The 19,404-nt window shown below is 51.4% G+C and overlaps 8 protein-coding genes across 8 annotated transcripts; 5 read left to right on the plus strand and 3 right to left on the minus strand.

Annotated features, from left to right (window-relative positions):
* Positions 1 to 1,213: 1,213 nt before the first annotated feature.
* On the minus strand, positions 1,214 to 1,375 carry AKAW2_10388A (uncharacterized protein; the record flags this gene model as incomplete). Its single annotated transcript, XM_041686634.1, has 1 exon — positions 1,214 to 1,375. One exon carries the CDS (start codon positions 1,373 to 1,375, stop codon positions 1,214 to 1,216), a length of 162 nt encoding a protein of 53 aa, XP_041537108.1.
* A 3,775-nt stretch (positions 1,376 to 5,150) lies between these two features.
* On the plus strand, positions 5,151 to 5,993 carry AKAW2_10389S (uncharacterized protein; the record flags this gene model as incomplete). The annotated part of the gene is made up of 2 exons (XM_041686645.1): positions 5,151 to 5,417; positions 5,499 to 5,993. 2 exons carry the CDS (start codon positions 5,151 to 5,153, stop codon positions 5,991 to 5,993), a joined length of 762 nt encoding a protein of 253 aa, XP_041537109.1.
* Positions 5,994 to 6,620: 627 nt separating this feature from the next.
* On the plus strand, positions 6,621 to 7,876 carry NOP1 (rRNA 2'-O-methyltransferase fibrillarin family protein; the record flags this gene model as incomplete). Its single annotated transcript, XM_041686657.1, has 3 exons — positions 6,621 to 6,702; positions 6,949 to 7,097; positions 7,166 to 7,876. 3 exons carry the CDS (start codon positions 6,621 to 6,623, stop codon positions 7,874 to 7,876), a joined length of 942 nt encoding a protein of 313 aa, XP_041537110.1.
* Positions 7,877 to 8,588: 712 nt separating this feature from the next.
* AKAW2_10391S (SDR family oxidoreductase) lies at positions 8,589 to 9,560 on the plus strand (the record flags this gene model as incomplete). Its single annotated transcript, XM_041686668.1, has 1 exon — positions 8,589 to 9,560. The coding sequence occupies one exon, from the start codon at positions 8,589 to 8,591 to the stop codon at positions 9,558 to 9,560; it is 972 nt and encodes a 323-aa protein (XP_041537111.1).
* Positions 9,561 to 10,013: 453 nt separating this feature from the next.
* On the plus strand, positions 10,014 to 11,678 carry AKAW2_10392S (mitochondrial processing peptidase; the record flags this gene model as incomplete). The annotated part of the gene is made up of 5 exons (XM_041686679.1): positions 10,014 to 10,163; positions 10,217 to 10,342; positions 10,397 to 10,474; positions 10,539 to 11,233; positions 11,288 to 11,678. The coding sequence occupies 5 exons, from the start codon at positions 10,014 to 10,016 to the stop codon at positions 11,676 to 11,678; spliced, it is 1,440 nt and encodes a 479-aa protein (XP_041537112.1).
* Positions 11,679 to 12,061: 383 nt separating this feature from the next.
* On the minus strand, positions 12,062 to 12,644 carry AKAW2_10393A (PLAC8 family protein; the record flags this gene model as incomplete). The annotated part of the gene is made up of 3 exons (XM_041686690.1): positions 12,062 to 12,310; positions 12,402 to 12,499; positions 12,584 to 12,644. 3 exons carry the CDS (start codon positions 12,642 to 12,644, stop codon positions 12,062 to 12,064), a joined length of 408 nt encoding a protein of 135 aa, XP_041537113.1.
* A 1,734-nt stretch (positions 12,645 to 14,378) lies between these two features.
* Positions 14,379 to 15,768, minus strand: AKAW2_10394A (uncharacterized protein; the record flags this gene model as incomplete). The annotated part of the gene is made up of 3 exons (XM_041686701.1): positions 14,379 to 15,292; positions 15,341 to 15,433; positions 15,495 to 15,768. 3 exons carry the CDS (start codon positions 15,766 to 15,768, stop codon positions 14,379 to 14,381), a joined length of 1,281 nt encoding a protein of 426 aa, XP_041537114.1.
* Positions 15,769 to 16,438: 670 nt separating this feature from the next.
* On the plus strand, positions 16,439 to 19,319 carry AKAW2_10395S (tRNA (cytosine-C5-)-methyltransferase; the record flags this gene model as incomplete). Its single annotated transcript, XM_041686712.1, has 4 exons — positions 16,439 to 16,459; positions 16,560 to 16,729; positions 16,810 to 18,921; positions 18,980 to 19,319. The coding sequence occupies 4 exons, from the start codon at positions 16,439 to 16,441 to the stop codon at positions 19,317 to 19,319; spliced, it is 2,643 nt and encodes an 880-aa protein (XP_041537115.1).
* Between the last annotated feature and the right edge of the window lie 85 nt (positions 19,320 to 19,404).

Below are 19,404 nucleotides of genomic sequence, written 5' to 3' on the forward strand. Positions count from 1 at the left end.
CAACCGTTCAGATTCTGAGCGAGTAATACGATATAAATTAACTAGCTAAAAGAGATATTCAGACTCCAGTCAACATGGCCGTGGCAAATTCCGCCATGAAGGGACAGGAAATGGTCAGCGTGAGACTCGGCTCGTCAGAGATTCAAGTTAAGGCGACCAAACATTAGCGGCGCATAATCCCTGCGGATATACTTCATGACACGGTTCAGGGTGATGACAAGTTCAAGCATGCATTTTCGGCTTGTGGCATCCCCCTCGAGCTCGGGAATGGGACCCCAGACATACTGCAGATGTCAGTTCAAAGATGAATACAAAGCATTTAGCTTGAACTAGCGTACCACGTCTTTTAACGTCCCAGAAGAACAACCCATCGCATATATTATGTAGAACTTCCAGATAGGCCCCACCACTGTGCATCCGATAATAGGTGGAGGGGGATTACCCGGGCAGACATGTCGATAAGAATCATGAGCCCAAGACATTAGACCAGCCATCCATACTCCCAATTGTACTCGAGCTTCAGCACTAGTACCATTAAGTCCTTTGACTTAAACACCGAGGCCAAGTAGTCTTTTCCCTGTGTGCGTATGCTCGATGTGACTCATCTCTCGGTCAGGGATATCTATCCCGGCGAGCCTATAACATTCTTTCCAAGGCTCTTTCGGTAGACCAACGACTAAGTCAAGGTTATGATTGAACATCTCTCTCGCACTATGAGCAGGCAGATACTTGTCCCTCACAGGCTCCGCTTGCCTGCAACCGAGTCTATTAGCTTCAAATTTCTTGCTGCGACTTGTGCACGGTGGCTTACACGCTCCACGATTCCAAGGGCAGATCATCGATAGCCAAGTCTAAGAGCGGTCGAACATAGTCCATCACCCATGAACCTTTACTCCGCCCCTCTTTGGCACAGCGATAATATGCAGATATCACCGTGCTCATTTCATGTTCAAAACCATCAGAAGTCCAAACAGGTTCGCCATGTTTCAAAAAGTGTATGAGACCATAGACGTGATTGGAATCAGGCGCCTTACTGTCTAAGAGTGGAAGGGCGTTTTCGAACCCAGGCACAACGTAGTGTGCCCGAAAGACAACCCTGGGTCTAGCTTCTATAAGTCTGTTGCTCAAGTCCGTGACGATGCGGTATCGTCTCATTAGCCCAGAAGTAGACTCCGATAATGGTAATGACTCGTCGCTTTCACAAAACTCCGTTCTAGATGCTTGAAATGGCTTTGGTCCGCTGCTTCAAATGGGAGATGTCGGGTAACTCACCTTCAATGCTCTCATCTTCGGTGCGAACTTGTCCTGCTTCCTCACGATCATTTGCCTCGATATTCTCCCGGGCAGGGGTCCGTCGAAACCATTCGCCTGCCATCTTGAGCAGATTTGGGCTTGAACCGTCCGTTGAGGAGAGAACGACGTTCTGGATAGATGACAAACGTGTCACTAATAATAAGCTATGAAGATAATGAGAGCGAGGGTCTTATTCGCGATAGATGATAGAAGGGACTGTGGTAGGATCAAGGAAGCGTTGTGGAATTGTTATTATCCCAGCAGGACACCTGGAAGGAAGGACTCACCCTTTGACCCTAACCTGCCAAACCGGGTTTCAATTTTTGCATGGCCTAACAAATTTCAGATTTCTTCTAAATAAAGTCAACTGAGATCTAACGAGACGAATGATGCCAGAGTGTGGAGCAACCGAACCGATAACCGCTATTTCCTACGAAAACTTCCGACTTCAAGCTCCATGCGTATACACATAAGCCTTTCTAAAGTTCCTATGAGCTGTTTTGGATGACCAGATAGTTTCAGAAAAGCGAAATTGTCGATGACACTTTCGGAGTACACCTGGCGATACTCCATAATCTGATTGCTGTTGAAAGGTGTCATTGCTAGTAGGATTGACATGCCGTTGGAGACGTCGGTCGTTCTGTTACAGTGATTGAACATCGATTATCACAATGACCCCACATGAGCCGCGTTGGGATGTGCGGATTATTCAAATGTACCTGGATGACCTCCACCCAATATGCTACAGCTTTTCTAACAAGCTGAATCATCAAATAATAATGTCGATTTACAGGTACAATGGATTTGGGAGTAGTCCATTGAAGGGGCACCCACCAGTTGTGTAGTAGCCGCCTAATTAAGGTCATGACAGCTTTATGATTCGAGGGCCACCTTATGATGGTATTTCAAGGTAGGTATCTTGCAAAGGAAAAATTACTTTATGGGCTCCGCTAATGGAATCTTATTTAGCAAAGTGCCACCATCCTTAGGGATGAATGCTCTATTCATTGCAAGGACTGAATACCAATTACAGGAGCTTTGAATAGGATTTGGAAAGTGCTAAGGAGCTGCCAATTGGCTCCTATCGGCCATACTGTTATCCGAGATCCCCGGACAACATGCGGGAGTATTTGGACTTACCACCAGTGATGACTGGAAGAATAAAACCGGAAAAGTCCTAGGCAAATGCTAAGTTCAGGGATTTGGACGAGTAGTTTACACGGGCACGGAACCCGAAAAGACATAGCAAAAGAAGTAAAAGCCAATTACATTGAATTGTGGGCTTTCCTCCAGATTATCGGCTTCCTGAGAAGCACAGAATAGCCCCGGTGGTTCAGCAAACCGCGTGTGACCTTCCACCCAGAGACCTCGAGCGGATCAACTACTCAGTCGAGAGTGAAGGAAAGGGGCGAACATTGGGAGCTTCCGCCGTATTCCATGGCGTATGGTTTTGGTTCTTTTCTTGGCTTCTACAAAAGAATTTCATTCTCCAGTTACTAATGTGTTTTTACACATGGGTGTGTTTGGAAGTAGCGGATTAGTTTGGTACTATGTTCTATGCAAAGAACACAAGGTTCCATCTACTCTCATGTCTCTCTTTTTAGCAGTATACTACTTCCAATAGCTATACTACCTTCTAGAACCGTTTACCCGCTCTATCCGAGTAAGCATCCCCTTATTGTCAGTCCTACAGATCGGTGACATCACTAAACTACATGAATAGCAACATGAATACATCAATCCCTAATCCGACACGGACAGACGGAGCTGACACTCCACGAAATGCAGAAAAATAACGCATGATAGCCAAAGTCCTCCTCACGTAGACGGCAAGGCCGAAGACCGAAAGCTCTACGAGCCATGGATCCAGAAAACCACACTATGTATGCACGCGAAGTCACAAGAGGATCTATCCCCGAAAAATAGCGCATATTGCGTGGGGGTTAGCAGGGAAGCGAGGACTTTCACTGTTTCGGAGATGGTTCAAGTGACCGAGGAGCTGATGATCCGTCGCGGAGAGGGTGACAACTGTGCTGCAGGCTTGAGGGTATCACACCGGAAGTCAGAACTAGTCGTGCAATGGCTGCAGAAGTGAGACTGGCTCCGCTATCTGGAGAACCTACTAAGAGAAAGCGGAATGTGCCGCTGATGATGTCTGAGAGCCCGTCCTATACATGATAAGAGGGTTGCATTCGGGCCAAAGACGGCCGTTGCGGGAATAGACGTACTATTAGCACAGACTCTGTTTTGATTTATGGGTTAGTAGGTGCCTAGAGGAGCTTTTGGTCAGGACAACTCATCTGTGGTAGGGCAGTATTGCTTTTGATGGAGAGGGGATCTCCAGGCATCAACAAGCCGTGGGGTTGGCCTTCTGGTAGAGCTTACAAGAACGAGTATCAGTGTGCTTTCTCAGAAGCTTGGTTATCTCTGCATGCTCTGATGCCATGATTGGTTGTACCTTTCGAATTTAGAGGGAATTAGGATCGGCAGTAGCTTCCATGAGACTCAGAATAGAGATCTTGTGACGTGAGATGCTTCGAGATTGCGACTAGTAACCTTACTTAGCCGGTATAGAGTCTACCGTTCCTATTTTTATGCCGCTTAATCTATAACCCCTGTCGACAGGATTGAACCTACTATCTCAGAATGGGAATGGGCCATCCTGCGTCTGGCATGTGCTGTATGGGGGTGGCGGGTGGTATCTCCACGAGGTTGTGTGGTACGTCAATTCTGATGAGTACCTGCTTCGATTCAGGAACAACACTGACCACGCACGTTGCATCACACATCTGTTTAGCATTGGCAATAATAAACCCAAGTTCAACTTCAACAATGGTCAAGTCCAAGATAACAGCCGTTGCCCTACACTAGAAGCGTAGCTAAGCGTCGAGCACAGGCCTCTCTTATAATAAGTCCTGATAATCCCTGTTGTGAAAGGATCTTCCAAAAATAACCAGCCCCTACAGCGATCGCCGATTTGCCAAATCATACTGTGGATACACACACCCTTGGGGGGTGGGATAGATAGACTATAGTCGTCAAGTTGTTCATGGGGGAGTGTGGACGGGAATCTGCAGGCTAACCGGCATTGGCAAGCTTCTAGTAAGCTAAGCGCCGACCCCTCACGGTGAGATATTAGGGCTGCTCTATTAATAGCCGGTGAAAGGCGATCGGACATTTTTTAAACAGTCGGCGCCAATGAAACCTTGTCACTAGACAGGGTTAGTGAAAAAGGCTTCGATCGTTCGATATACCAATCATGGCGCGCCAACGACTCTATCTTCTGCAGAAATAGTCGCCAGGATAGACGACCGTGTTTCGCGTGGCCCACCCTCGTATACCGTTACTTTCGGCACTTTTGGAGGCGTGAAGGATTCATGCCTGGCGCCCATTCTTGCACCAATGGGAGATTCGCATTGCTTGTGCGTGCTGTGGGCGCCTTCAGGCTTGCTGTGAGTCGAGGCTGTTTATAGATACAACATTATGGGTTTCAAGAGGCCGGTGTGGTACTGCGTTTGATTGCACATGCAAGCCTTCTTCTTGTGGCTGTCGGTCTGCTCGAAATAATTCTTATATAGCCCTTCGTCCAGCTGGATGCACCCTTTTCTTCTTTTCTTCAGGTCCCCAGCCATCCAATAGTTAGTTCATCTCAGGGGAGAGAGCTCATCTCTTCCTTTCCTCTCCTTCAACTCTTCACGATTGCTATTCTTCTTCAGAGATACCCGTCAGCGTTAGAACCTCCCTCCTCTCAACTTCTCCATCCTTAAACTTTATTCTATCCTCGCATACAGTGTATGCCATTTTGATCCTGCCACCCTCTTCGAAATAGAACGTCACGTTTGTACCAAGCATCCGGAATGCGTGCAAGCCTCTTTCTCCTGGGCTGCCTGACAGCAGGCTCCATGGCAGCACCAACTCTCCTAAACGACGTATACGACTACTCGTCAGACTTAGCCACCTACCTCGGAAAAGTGAGCAAGTATATCGAGAGCACGGGAGAAGAGCTCATCAAGAGCGTCAACTCATGCGACACATCCAAAATATCCCTCCCGTCATACGCATCCAGCCTGCCCTCACCGTCCGGAATGAGCCCAATTTATGTGGCAGTGGGCCGTGGCACCCAGGTAAGCGGAAACTGACCCGCCTACTGTCACACAAACAATGCAGGGGGAGAACCGTTCAAACTGACAAGGCCCTCTCCTTAGAACTACACCTGTGCCACTTCGACCTCGAGCTCAACACCCCAAGCCATAGGTGCAGTGGCGCGTCTTTACAATGCAACCTGCATTGCAGCCAATTACCCAGACATGTTGTCGTTACTCCCAGGTATAGTGTACAAGGAACAGTTGCCCAGTAACGAGGAGGAACCTCTCCCGCCGGCAAACCTTGAACTCCTGGGTCATCATTTCTTCAGAGATACGACCACACCAGTCTTCAACCTGGATACTTTGGCATCTCGGCAGTATGGGATTGCGATCACGAAGAAACAAGACTCGCTCGATGCTCCGTCGAGTGCTATTCAGGGTAGCAATGGGGCTGTCCAATGGCTGTACCTGACTACTATCAACGGTACCGTCGGTCCGTACGAAGCGGTCTATCGAGTAGATACGGTTGCCGGTTCAGCCCCGAAGACCTGTCAGGGAATGCAGTCGGTGTTTACTGTGCAGTATGCGGCCAACTATTATTTCTATGGTGCATGATGGCGGGTGGGGTACAGAGCAGTTGCACTGTAAATAGACAGAACTGAAGAAATGTTTCATGACAGGTACACTATACAGCATGTTAGAGTAATCAGTAGCGCGTAATCCTGGCCCATTAGGTAGCGTAGCTGTCAATTCTGCAACTGTTGAGGGTCAGTCTTAAGCGCCGAGTTGTCAGAGAAGAGCGATGCGCCTTCCGATTGGCAGGGCTGGCCAGCGTCAGGTGACCTCGCTATCCAGCGCAGTCACGTGCTTCCAGTGCCCACAGCAGCAAGCCGCGCTAGCACCCAACGGGGCCTAGTGCCGACTGAATTTCGAAAGAATCCAAGGCTCCGTCTGAAAAATCTCGACCGCAACAACGACGAACAGCACGGCCTCGACCGAACACTGAACGCCAGTGCGGGTGCATTTTTTCTGCAAAAGCTTCTCTTCAAGGTCCTCGAGACTCGACAATTTCGGATTTTCCTTCTCCCGAACGGGCCTTCCTTGCCAATTTTTCTTTTTCCTATTCTCCGGTTATACCGCAACCGAAGAATCGAAGCATCAGTCCGATAACTTTTCTGGACTGACAGCATTTGACTTTACGTCTTTATCGACATTTTTCCGATTTAAATCACATATATCACAATGGCATTCGGTGGCCCTCGTGGTGGACGTGGCGGTGGCCGTGGTGCTCCTCGTGGAGGTGGTGGTGGCCGTGGTGGTAGAGGTTTGTTCACCCTCGATTGATTTTATCTTGGGAGAAACGAGGAAGACATGCGGGTCTATGTGATCTGTTCGCATCGTTATTGTCGTCATCGCATCAGTTGGATTTTGCATGTTGCGATGGAAAAGTTTTGTCTTCTCCTAGAGCACATCAAGTTTTCATACGGTCGACTCGAATTGCGTGCTGGATTTGCGGTTCTCCTTTAAAGGAAAAAACAGAACGTGTCGCTAATCTTTTCACGTTCTATAGGCGGTCTTGGTGCCGGTGGTCGTGGCCGTGGCGGTGGTGGCCGTGGTGCTCCCCGCGGTGGTCGTGGTGCCCCCCGTGGCCGTGGTGGTCCTCGCGGCGGTGGTCGCGGCGGTGCTAAGGGTGCTAAGGGTGGTGCTAAGGTCATCATTGTAGGTGTTCCCTGCTTATCCAATCGAGAAGAAAGAAATTGGGTGGAATCTAACAGGAATTCGCATAGGAACCCCACCGTCACGCTGGTGTTTTCGTCGCCCGTGGTGGCAAGGAAGATTTGCTCGTCACCAAGAACCTTACTCCCGGAGAGGCCGTCTACGGTGAGAAGCGCATTTCTGTCGAGTCCCCCGCTGAGGAGGATGGCACTGTGACCAAGACCGAATACCGTGTCTGGAACCCCTTCCGTTCCAAGTTGGCTGCCGGTATCCTGGGTGGTCTGGATGACATCTACATGCGCCCTGGCTCCAAGGTCCTGTATCTCGGTTCCGCCAGCGGTACCTCCGTCAGTCACGTTGCCGATATCGTTGGACCTACTGGTAACGTCTACGCCGTTGAGTTCTCCCACCGTTCCGGTCGTGACTTGATCGGCATGGCTACCCACCGCACCAACGTTATCCCCATTGTCGAGGACGCCAGACACCCTCTCCGCTACCGCATGCTCGTCCCCATGGTCGATGTCATCTTCGCCGATGTTGCCCAGCCTGACCAGGCCCGTATTGTCGGCCTGAACGCCCACATGTTCCTCAAGGAGGGCGGTGGTGTCATTGTCTCCGTCAAGGCCAACTGTATCGACAGTACCGCCAAGCCCGAGGTTGTGTTCGCTCGTGAAGTCCAGAAGATGAGAGAGGAGAGGATCAAGCCCAGGGAACAGCTGACCCTGGAGCCTTTCGAACGTGACCACTGTATAGTGTCTGGTATCTACAAGCGCTCTGCATGAATTTAAGAAACAAAAAGAATCCGGTGGTTTTTGCTCTTTTGTCTCTCTCATGTCATAATTACTTATGCTTCCCCTTTTTACGGCGTCGAGTGTTCCGTGATCTGTTGCAATTTTCTTCGAATTTTTTCCTTGTGTGTCCTCATGTCCAGGTTTCTTAGATGTACTTCTTGAGTCAGAAAATTTCGAGGTTTACGGTTTCTGGTCGTTCAAGAGTTTAGCTGCTAATTAAGCTGGTCAATGATTCACCATTCTTTTGTGTAATACAACGTGTAGTGTTGCTAGACAATACCCATAGCCCATCGTACGTTGACCCCATCTCGGACTTCCCCCGGCCATCCGCTTTCTGCCCACATCTCGGCACTCGGACCGTTCAGCGGAGAACAGACCGAAATGCCTCAATAAATTCCACTAATCGGACTTGCTGCGTGGATCCATGATGCTGGGCTAATGAGAGGCTTCATTTTGAGCAATTTCAAGATGAGTGAGGGACTTTGGATTGGAGATGAGGCAAATGAATGACTGCATTCGCAGTAGTGGTTCTCAAGTCTCCGCTCAACCCCGCAGTAGGCTGACTGCCTTTACTATATAAGAAGTCATATAATACGACATCACTATCACTTACCCCCCTAAAAAGCCAGTCTGCAGCAATCCACATAGCTGGCAACTCCCAACACACATCAATTACAACTACAACTACAGCTACGACTACAACATGTCCATACTCATCACCGGAGCCAGCGGCTACGTTGGACAAGAACTCGCCGCAGCCCTCCTCACCACCCTCCCATCATCGACAGTAACACTCACGGACGTTGTTCTCCCCACGATCCCCAAGAGCGCAGCCCAGCATGCCTCCCGCGCACAATGCATCGAAGCAGACCTCACGAACCCAAGTGTAGTCGACAGCCTCATCACCTCCACCAACCGCTACGACACCATCTACCTCCTCCACGGTATCATGTCCAGCGGGTCCGAAGCGAACTTCGACCTAGGCATGCGCGTCAACCTCGACGCAACCCGCTACATCCTCGACCGCCTCCGCACCGTCACTCCCGGCGTCAAAGTCGTCTTCACCTCGAGTCTAGCAGTATACGGCCTTGCACCACCAGGCTACATCATCAATGAGAGTAACTTCCCCGCCGTGCCGTCCTCGTCGTACGGATCTCAGAAACTCATCATTGAGACACTGCTGAATGATTACTCCCGTCGCGGGTTCCTGGATGGTCGTGCCGTCCGTCTGCCCACTGTTACTGTGAGGGCGGGAAAGCCGACACAGGCGGCGAGTAGCTTCGCGAGTGATATTATTCGGGAGCCGTTTAATGGTCGGCCTGCGGTGTTGCCGGTTGCTAAGGAGACGGAGATGTGGATTTGTTCGCCGGCGACGGTGGTGAGGAATTTGGTCAAGGCGAGGGAGATCCCGGCGGAGAAGTTTGGGGATTCGAGATCGGTCAACTTGCCTGGGTTGAAGGTTAGTATTGCGGAGATGTTGGAGGCGTTGGAGAGTATTGGTGGGAAGGAGAGGAGCGAGTTGGTGGAGGAAAGGTATGATGCGGATATTGATCGGATTGTGCAGACGTGGACGCCCAATTTTGATACCAAGAGGGCGTTGGAGTTGGGGTTTGTGGGGGACGTGTCAATGAGGGAGAATGTGGAGATGTATGCGAAGAGTTTGGGGAGTGAATAGGGCTGTATTCAGTGGTGATGATGGTAGTAATGGAAGTGATTAATTCATATGCTATTGGGACTCATTGTATGGAGGTTAACTGCTTTGGGTATAGTGGAGTCATGTGATATATAGTAATTATGGTGAGGAGGATCAAAGTAGGAGACTGGTATTTGATTGTTGATGTCATTTGATGAGTATAGATCCTGTTTGGATTTAACTGATGTTGTACACTTTTTGAATGGCGGTCTCCAGACCGTCCTAGTAGCAACAACTGTCTAAGTAAAAGAAGCTAGGGAACAGTCGGAGCGAATGCGGTGGTTTGGAAAAGCGGGTCATGTGATTGGCTGGCGGATGGGCGAACAATTTGACTCCCGAACTTCAACCTCGCATCTCCAGGGCTGACCTGACCGTCTTGTTGCACCCTTCCTCATTCCTCCCTCCTTCCCCCCAACCCACCTCCATCTTCACACAATGGCTTCTCGGCGCCTAGCGTTCAACCTTAACCAGGCTCTCCGGAGCAAGGCCGCCCTGAAGGCCATCCAGCCCGTCAAGCGTGGCTTCGCTTCCCCGGTCACCTTGCCTTCCACCACCCAGTCCACCACTCTCTCCAACGGTTTCACGGTACGCCGAATGGGTTATCTCAATGGCTCAAGGAACTCACTGACTTGCCTCAGATCGCTACTGAGTACTCCCCATGGGCTCAGACCTCCACTGTTGGCGTGTGGATCGATGCCGGTAGCCGGGCAGAGACTGACAAGACCAACGGAACCGCGCACTTCCTGGAGCACCTTGCTTTCAAGGTATGGATAGACTGCAAATTGAAGGCTGGAAATGCGATTGCTGACATCCTCTAGGGCACCAACAAGCGTTCCCAGCACCAATTGGAGCTCGAGATCGAGAACATGGGCGCTCACCTGAACGCCTACACATCGGTACGGCCCGGAAACATGGAAGAATCAATTCCCTTAGATCGCAACTAACGCCGCATGACTACAGCGCGAGAACACCGTCTACTACGCCAAGTCTTTCAACAACGATGTCCCCAAGGCCGTCGACATCCTCGCCGATATCCTTCAGAACTCCAAGCTGGAGCCCACTGCCATCGAGCGTGAGCGCGACGTCATCCTCCGTGAGCAGGAGGAGGTCGACAAGCAGCTCGAGGAGGTTGTTTTCGACCACCTCCACGCCACTGCTTTCCAGAACCAGCCCCTCGGTCGCACCATCCTCGGCCCCAAGCAGAACATCCAGACCATCTCCCGTGACAACCTGGTCGACTACATCAAGACCAACTACACTGCTGACCGCATGGTCCTCGTTGGTGCCGGTGGTATCCCCCACGAGCAGCTCGTGAGACTCGCTGAGGAGCACTTCGGTGGCCTCCCCAGCAAGCCCCCGACCTCTGCTGCCCTGGCCCTCACCGCCGAGCAGAAGCGTATCCCCGAGTTCATCGGTTCCGAGGTCAGAATCCGTGACGACACTCTCCCCACTGCCCACATTGCCCTTGCCGTCGAGGGTGTCAGCTGGAAGGACGATGACTACTTCACCGCTCTCGTCACCCAGGCCATCGTCGGTAACTGGGACCGTGCCATGGGTAACTCCTCCTACCTTGGCAGCAAGCTCAGCTCTTTCGTTGAGTACCACGGCCTTGCCAACAGCTTCATGAGTTTCTCCACCAGCTACAGCGACACTGGGTAGGTTATATGCTATTTGTTCTCAAAGATTTCTGCTAATTGATTGGTATACAGTCTGTGGGGTATCTACCTGACCTCCGAGAACGTCACCCGCCTCGAGGACCTCATCCACTTCACCCTCCGTGAATGGTCCCGCCTGAGCTACAACGTTACCTCCGCTGAGGTTGAGCGCGCCAAGGCTCAGCTGAAGGCCTCCATCCTCCTCTCCCTTGACGGCACCACCGCCGTTGCCGAAGACATTGGTCGCCAGATCATCACCACCGGCCGCCGCCTCAGCCCCGAGGACATCGAGCGCACGATCGGCCAGATCACCGAGAAGGATGTCATGGACTTCGCCTCCCGCAAGCTGTGGGATCAGGACATTGCCATGAGCGCTGTCGGCAGCATCGAGGCCGTCCTCGACTACAACCGTATCCGTGCGGACATGAGCCGCAACTCTCTGTAAAAAGGGAGAGCTCATGAACGTGGATTGAGAGAGTGCGAGTGAGAGAAGAAGCAGAAGAAGATTTATGGCCCGTGTTTTCTTGTTTTGGTGATTTTCTAATAGATAGAAGCGGTGGTCGTGCCCGAAGGAGCGTGTCATGTACAGTACACAACTGTCGCTATATCAAAATGTATTTGTTTAGTTTCAGTTTGCACCGTTACATCGTAGAAGAACAACACCAGCCAGTTTTTCAGTTTACCTCTCATATTTTCACCCCAAGAGAAATATAAATAAGAACAAAACACCAACAAACACCAATCCCGGATAAAAACTATGATCCAAAATCCCAATGCCTTCGACGACACAAACACAAAATCACCCAAAAATTATTCCTAACTTGAAAATTAAGCATACTGCATCCCCCCAGGAGCCTTATACCCCTGCTGCCCAGCAGCACCGCCCTCCAACAACGCCGCCCGACTCTCCAACTCCTTCTCATGCTGCATGAGCGTGCAGCACGGGCAGCAGCACGCCCGCATACAGTCCCCGCATCCGGACCCCTCCAGGCCGAATCTCTCTCGGATTTGGCCGCGCTTCATCATCAGTGGGATGAAGTGGAAGCCGCAGTAGCTGAGGAGGAAGTAGAGGCAGCACTGAATTGCATTATTAGTATTGAATTGGTCGTATGGGAAGAGAGAGGTAGATTGGGAGATATTGGGGGTTGAGGGGGGTAAGTGTACGTACACCACCGTTCATCATGCTATCATCTTTCAGGGTGGGGTCTTCGAGACGAGAGCTGGTGCGGCCGTGCAGGAGGCAGGGACAGCAGCAGCCGAGGAAGCCTGTTCATTGTATTGTTTAGTTTTGTTATTTTTGGGGATTAGGGGTTGGTTGTTGATGTGGGAGGAGGGAGAGGAAAGACGTACAGGTGCCGCAGGGGGAGCAGCAGTCCCAGAAACCGGAGGACCATTCTTGACCTTCGCCCATTTTGATTTATTACTTTGTTTGGGATGTGGTGATGGAGGTAATTGGGTATATGGTGTGGTGAGCGAGCGAGAAGGTGTTTTATATGCTGGGTATCTCAGGCTGATGTGAATAAGTAGGAAAGAGAAGAAAAAAACAATTGAACGAATGTATGTATTGACTTAAAAGGAATCGAGTATGTTTAGAATAGTAAGAAAATAAAAGAAAGTGATACTGAAACCCCAGTCAGCAAAAGCATACCTCCTTGGTTCTTATAACTCTTGTCCAACCCACCATTCCCCCCCCTATAACTAAACTAACTTCTGTCTCTGGTTACAATTACGCCCGATCTTGCATGGGGGCGATGCAAATCGCACGGCACTCACAGTGACTGGAGAAAAAAAAAAAAAAAAAAAAAAAATCAAGTCACACATCAAACAAAGAGACAAAACGAAAATCAGCCCCAGGACAGACTCCACATACGAACACAGCCTTGCATTAGTGTTGGTTGGCGTTCAAGAAAACCAAAACAGACAGCCGTTGATCGCTATCCATCCGCCTTGAGACTAGTATAGGTAAGTAAGGGCAGGAGTCTAAGGGGCCGTTCGCTGGCTGCTGCTGATTTGGGTAGATGAATAGGAATCGGGCCAAGGAATTAGTTTTTGACGAGATTAGTAGTGGCTGTTTATCTCTACCTATCTAGCTGGTTTTGGCCCTTCGGTTTGGGGGCCAACAGGAACCTCAAACATGGGTGTCAGTCAGGGTTGTTGTCAAGGGCGTAAGCGAGGGCTTGCAGCAGTCAAGATGGTGAAGGGGTGGGGGGTTGTTTTAGGTTTTCTTGGTTTCTTGGTCTTAAGGTAGACAAAAATATTATATGAGGATGCGCGGTGATTAATTCCGAAAGAAGAGATGGTAGTTCGTATTGAAGGTTGAGACATGAAGGTTGAAGGGTGGATATTTAGGTAACGAGATCGTGTTTAGGGGCATCGCGGGAGGGAAAACACGGGCGTGGATCACGATCAGGGCTCGCTCGCGGGTTGATTGATTGAGCGCGGTTTTTGGGCGTCGGTTCTGCCTAGTGTGCCTAGATAGATAGGGTCCGTCTATCCATGTGAACAAACTTAGCAACAATACACGACACTAACAATGCAATCTAAGCTTTTCTAGAGCCCGTGTTTTTCGGGTCGAAATGGTTTCATTTCCAGCCACTGTCTCAATCGCATAGGGTGCATTGCTTGGCCAATCCCGTTAGTTAAATTATGTTCAGCTGCGGCTTCTACTTATTGGGCTGGGATGATGGTGACTAGTAGGTATTGGTGCTCCCATTCCTTGGTCTAAAACACTAACGACGGACTAGGTAGTTTGATTGTGCGGCTGATCAGGCCAGAGTGAATTCTTTGGCGGATTGTGACTGCTATTGACACTGTTATGGAGGCTCAACGACCAGACCGCTGAGTCGCGGAGCTGAGCTCGACAGGGATGCTAGGCACTAGTTAGGGAACTAACGGGCTGGTCTGCTCCTTGGACACACTGTCACCTAGAAGGATGATTTTGCTTCGGTTATACGGAGCCTTCCACCTGTCAACAAAAGCAAATAACAGCAAGAGAGGCTGTTGCTTGAACTCCGCACTACCTGTTTTCATGTATACCACGCTGCTTATCGCAGTGATGCTTCCACTCAGCCCTGCTAAGCCACGCACGGGGCAGGCCCGGGATGGCTGAGACTGGCTAAGCTCTTCTCCGAGCGAAGAACCCTGGTCAGAATCGGGTCTTCAACGACCAACCCCTGCAAATCGCCCGAGCTACGGCAAACACTGCTGCTGCCGCGAGATACAGCACACCCGCGAAGATGATGAGCCCGCCGTACTGCCCATGATCGCGCTGGATGATTGCACCGGCGATCGGAATCCCCGTGAGTACGCCGAGACTGGCGATGGTATACGTTGTGCCCGTCCGCGCTCCGTAGTCCTCAGTTGCACAGATCTGTGAGATACAGACCGGGGACAGACTCATGGCAGCTCCGCTCCAGAAGCCAAACAGTACGGCATAACAGACAATTGCGCCCAAGCTACTTCCAGACTTGTACCACAATGCAAGGGTCAATATTGAGCATACAAGGGAGGTAACAACCATCATGTTGAACCTCCCTAAGCGATCAGCAGCTAGACCCGGTAACAGACGGCCAGGGATCAGTCCGATGTTCAGGAAGACAAGCAACAAGTATGAAACTGTGTTGCTCAACCCCACGTGGACTGCATATGAAGAAAGGTATGTGTTTGGTACGAACACGGCAAAGTCAGCAAGAAATATTGCGGCTGTGGTGACGGCGTACTTGGGATCTTTCAGTGCTTTGAAATCTGCTAGCGCACTGCCTCCGGTTTCTTTGCCGAGAGGTAGCCGGGTCCTGATCAGAAGACACGCGATAGCACAGAGGACGAGGCTCAGGAGTGCAATGATCCGGATCGACCAGCCAAATCCGATCTTTGGCGCATTGAAGTAGATGATCGCAGGGAAGATCACACCCCCGAGTCCTCCAGCTGTGCAAGCAAGTCCAGTGACAAATGCTCGACGGACGTTGAACCAATGGCCGATTGCTGCAACAGCCGGAGTGAACAGAGCACTAGCCGATATTCCTCCCAAAACGCTGAAAGACAGGAAGATCTGATAGTATTCTACACATAGTCAGTTGCGATGCTGCTGTTATTCTCTCGGGATCTTACCTTTACTAAAACTGAGGCATACCAACGATACTACCATGCCGACGGACCCTGGAAGAATGATGTAGGTTGGGCCCCATGTATCCAAGATTGGCCCTGTAACAGTCAATAAGATGATTAGCCGGTCATACTCAAAGCTTGATGCTGAAGTACGCACCACTTTGGGCCCCTGCGAAGTAAAGGAAGAATCCATATGCACCATAAATCCAGCCATAGCTCGACTCCGGGTAGTCTCTGAGCTGATGGGTGCTGGTCCAGATATGGAGCGTCCCCGCAGTGTTCATCAAGCCCAAGGCTGGGACCATAGCGCACCATGCGCCGAAGACCACCAGCCATGCCTGGAGACCTCCTTCCGGGTAGTATATACTATCATCTTCTTGCTCGGTGGTTTCCTCGGAGAAAGTTGAGTAGACCGACAACTCTGTATCCATTTTCTCTCCCCGATACAATTGCACATTTAGACGACATTGAGTTCCCACGGATTTGAGCTCTCCGGACAATGACCGCTTAAGAGGCACGCCCGCATCAGAGGCGGTGATTGCTTTGCTGGCATAGGAAATATTGACGCCAATCAATGCAAGGGCTACCTGCACTCATTATCTGGCCGACAGCATTTGATAAGGCCAAGGAACTTCGGAGCATAATGAAGTGAGCCTGGTTGGCCTAAGTGGCGCTTGAAATTGGTTCTATCCTGCTGTGCTCCTAGGGTACTGCACAGACACTGCTCCAGCTACATATTCCGTCCAGATCGGTGATTATAACCTAACCCTGGGAATGATCGTAGATAAGTACATATTCGGAGTTCATCATTTCCTGTGCACATTGGCGTCCAATCTATGCAGCTGGTCATTTCCCCGAAGACAAGCTTGTGTCTGGTCGGGTCTCTGGTTGCAAGAGCGATCATCAACTGGTGAGTCCATCCGAATGAATAACGGCTAACTACATCCGGTTAGTGTACCGGCCCGAGGATGTTCCATGGCGGGACGGGTTTACATAATGGCGGGCGGATTGGAGGCGCGATTGGCAATGGATTGATTTCTGCAGCGGAGAAATTGCGGAAGCTCGTCTGGTTCTTTCGCATCGCAATTAATCTTGAACATCATGGGTAAGCGTGGAAAGAAGGTATGTAAGGCAATTTGCATGTCCGGGAGATTATAATTATCTCGTCAATTTTGCATTTGCTTTCCATCGTGGGTGGGGACTAACTTCATTATCTCGGCAGGGCGGCGGCGGTCGCGAACGTCAAAACTGGCAGCAAGTCGCCAGGGAAAACGCCAAGTTCGAAAGCTACTACAACGAGCAGGGATTTATCCCCGAGGAGGAGAGGGAGGCTTTCTGGGAGGCCATCAGGAGGGATCTTCCCAACAGCTTCCGTTTCACCGGGTCTCGTGGGTACGTTATTTATCCTTGCGCTGGACTATAGCAGCTCCTGCGATATCGTTCGAGTCAATGCAACTGATATTCGCTTCAAGCCATGCGCTAGCCGTCCAGGAAAAGCTCAAGAACTTCTACATCCCCGAAATTACTTCGATCAAATACGAGGGCAAAGATGTCGAGCCTCCCCGTCCCGTTCCCTGGTACCCCGACCAACTCGCCTGGTCCATGACCACCCCCAAGCAGGTCGTTCGGCGCTTCGCCCCCTTCGCTTCGTTCCAGAAATTCCTCGTCGCCGAGACCGAGGTCGGCAACATCAGCAGACAGGAGGTAGTCAGCATGATCCCTCCTCTTCTGCTTGACGTCAAGCCTGGCATGACCGTTCTGGATATGTGTGCTGCCCCTGGTAGCAAGTCCGCGCAGCTCATGGAGATGATCCACGCCGGCGAGGAGGAATCTATGCAACAAGTGACCGCGAAGGTGGCTGAGGGTACCGCTTCCGCCGAACCTATGGGACCGGAAGGTCTGGGTGACGATGGCCGAACCACCGGCTTGCTCATCGCCAACGACGCCGACTACAAGCGCGCCCACATGTTGATCCACCAGATGAAGCGACTGAGCTCACCCAACTTGATTGTGACGAACCACGATGCCACGATGTTCCCCTCGATCAAGCTGCCTCCGGAGCCCGCTCCGGAAGGAAAGCCCGTCAAGAACAAATACCTCAAGTTTGACCGCATCCTGGCTGATGTGCCTTGCACCGGTGACGGAACGGCGAGAAAGAACTGGGGTGTCTGGAAGGACTGGAACTACAACAACGCTCTGGGATTGTACGCCACTCAGGTCCGGATCCTTGTCCGCGCTCTGCAGATGTTGAAGGTCGGTGGCCGTGTGGTCTACTCCACTTGCAGTATGAACCCCATCGAGAACGAAGCCGTCATTGCTAGCGCTTTGGAGCGCTGCGGCTCGGCCAATGTCCGCATTCTCGACTGCAGCAATGAGCTTCCAGGCCTGAAGAGAGCCTCTGGTTTGAAGACATGGAAGGTCATGGACCGTGAGGGTCGCATGTACAACAGCTGGAAGGAGGTCGAAGAGCGCAAGGAGCGCGAGGGTATCAGTGGCCTTGGCCGGGTTGCTGAGGGCATGTTCCCCCCTACGGAGGATCTGCCCCTCGACAGGTGTATCCGTATCTACCCCCACATGCAAGACACTGGCGGTTTCTTCATTACCGTTTTGGAGAAGGTGTCTGAAATCCGTGCCAAGCCTGAGGATTCCTCCAAGGTCATCCCCAAGGCTTCCATTGCTGCCCTGACGGAAGAGCTCGACTTCAAGCAGAAGAATGGAGACGGCCAGCCTCTGGAAAAGATCAGCGCGCTGGACGACTTGGTTGCTCCTGACCAGGAGGCTGAGAAGGAAGCCGAAAAGAACGCATCCGTTGCCCAGGCTACCCACCAGATCCCCTACTCTGCTACTGACCAGATCTCCCCCGCCAAGAGGGATGCAGACAGCCTGGAAGACGAGCTTCCGGCGAAGAGGACGAAACTCGAGGACGGCTCCGAAGTTGTCTTGGGTGACCGCCCTGTTCATGCCCCTGCGCCCGTGGTCGAGTCCGATACTGTCGAGACCTCTGACGCGACTCCTGCTCCTGCTGAGTCCGCGAAGCCCGCTCCCGCAGAGGCTCAGCCGCAAGCTGCCCCTCAGAAGCGCAAGAACGGCCAGCCTATCGAGGAGCCCTTCAAGTATCTGGATCCCAACCAGGAAGAGCTCGACCCGATCTACAAGTTCTACGAGATCTCTGAGCGTTTCCCTCGGGACCGTTTCATGGTGCGCAACGCGGAGGCAATCCCGGCTCGCACCATTTACTACACCAGCTCTCTGGCCCGCGACATCTTGACCGCGAACGAGAAGCAAGGCATGAAGTTTGTGCACTGCGGTGTCAAGATGTTCGTTCGCCAAGATGTGCAGCGTCCTGAGGTCTGCCGCTGGCGCATTCAGACTGACGGACTGAGGATTCTCAACCCCTGGTTGGGCCCTGCTAGAGCCGTCACACTGACCAAGAAGGAGACTCTGCACAGACTGCTCGTGGAGATGTTCCCCAAGGTCGACGGTGATAGCTGGACGGAGCTTGGAGAGATCGGCGAGCGGGTCAGAGACATTCCCATGGGCTGCAGTATCCTGCACATCAAGCCGGATGCCGACGAGACTTTCCAGTAAGTGACATCTTTCAGACTATCATAAGTTGTTGCAGACAAGCTAACGAAATACTAGTGAGCGGATGACCCTGCCTCTTTGGCGGTCCCTGCACTCCGTCAACCTCATGCTTCCCAAGGAGGACCGTCGCGCCATGCTTCAGCGTCTGTTCAACGATGACACTCCCCTGGTGAACACCACACAAAAGCGAGCTGCCCAGTCGTCGACGCCGATTACTCCTGCCACTGAGGCTGTCAACGGAGAGGAGACTCCAGCTACGGCTCCAGTCGAGACGGAGGAAGAGGTGATCAAGCGTGAGAACCTGCAGCTGGGCGAGGATGAGCAGGAACAGATGGACACGCGCGAGACGTATTCGAAGGCTGGTGACGAGGAGGACCGCTTTAACACGACTGTATAATTTTAGGTGTTTGTTTGCATATACGGCAGTTATCTGAATGAAAAGCATTGGCTGTTTTGGAATATTATTTCGGCATATACAATTT

The sequence above is a fragment of the Aspergillus luchuensis genome, chromosome 1, assembly GCF_016861625.1.
Source record: "Aspergillus luchuensis IFO 4308 DNA, chromosome 1, nearly complete sequence".
Taxonomy (NCBI): domain Eukaryota; kingdom Fungi; phylum Ascomycota; class Eurotiomycetes; order Eurotiales; family Aspergillaceae; genus Aspergillus; species Aspergillus luchuensis.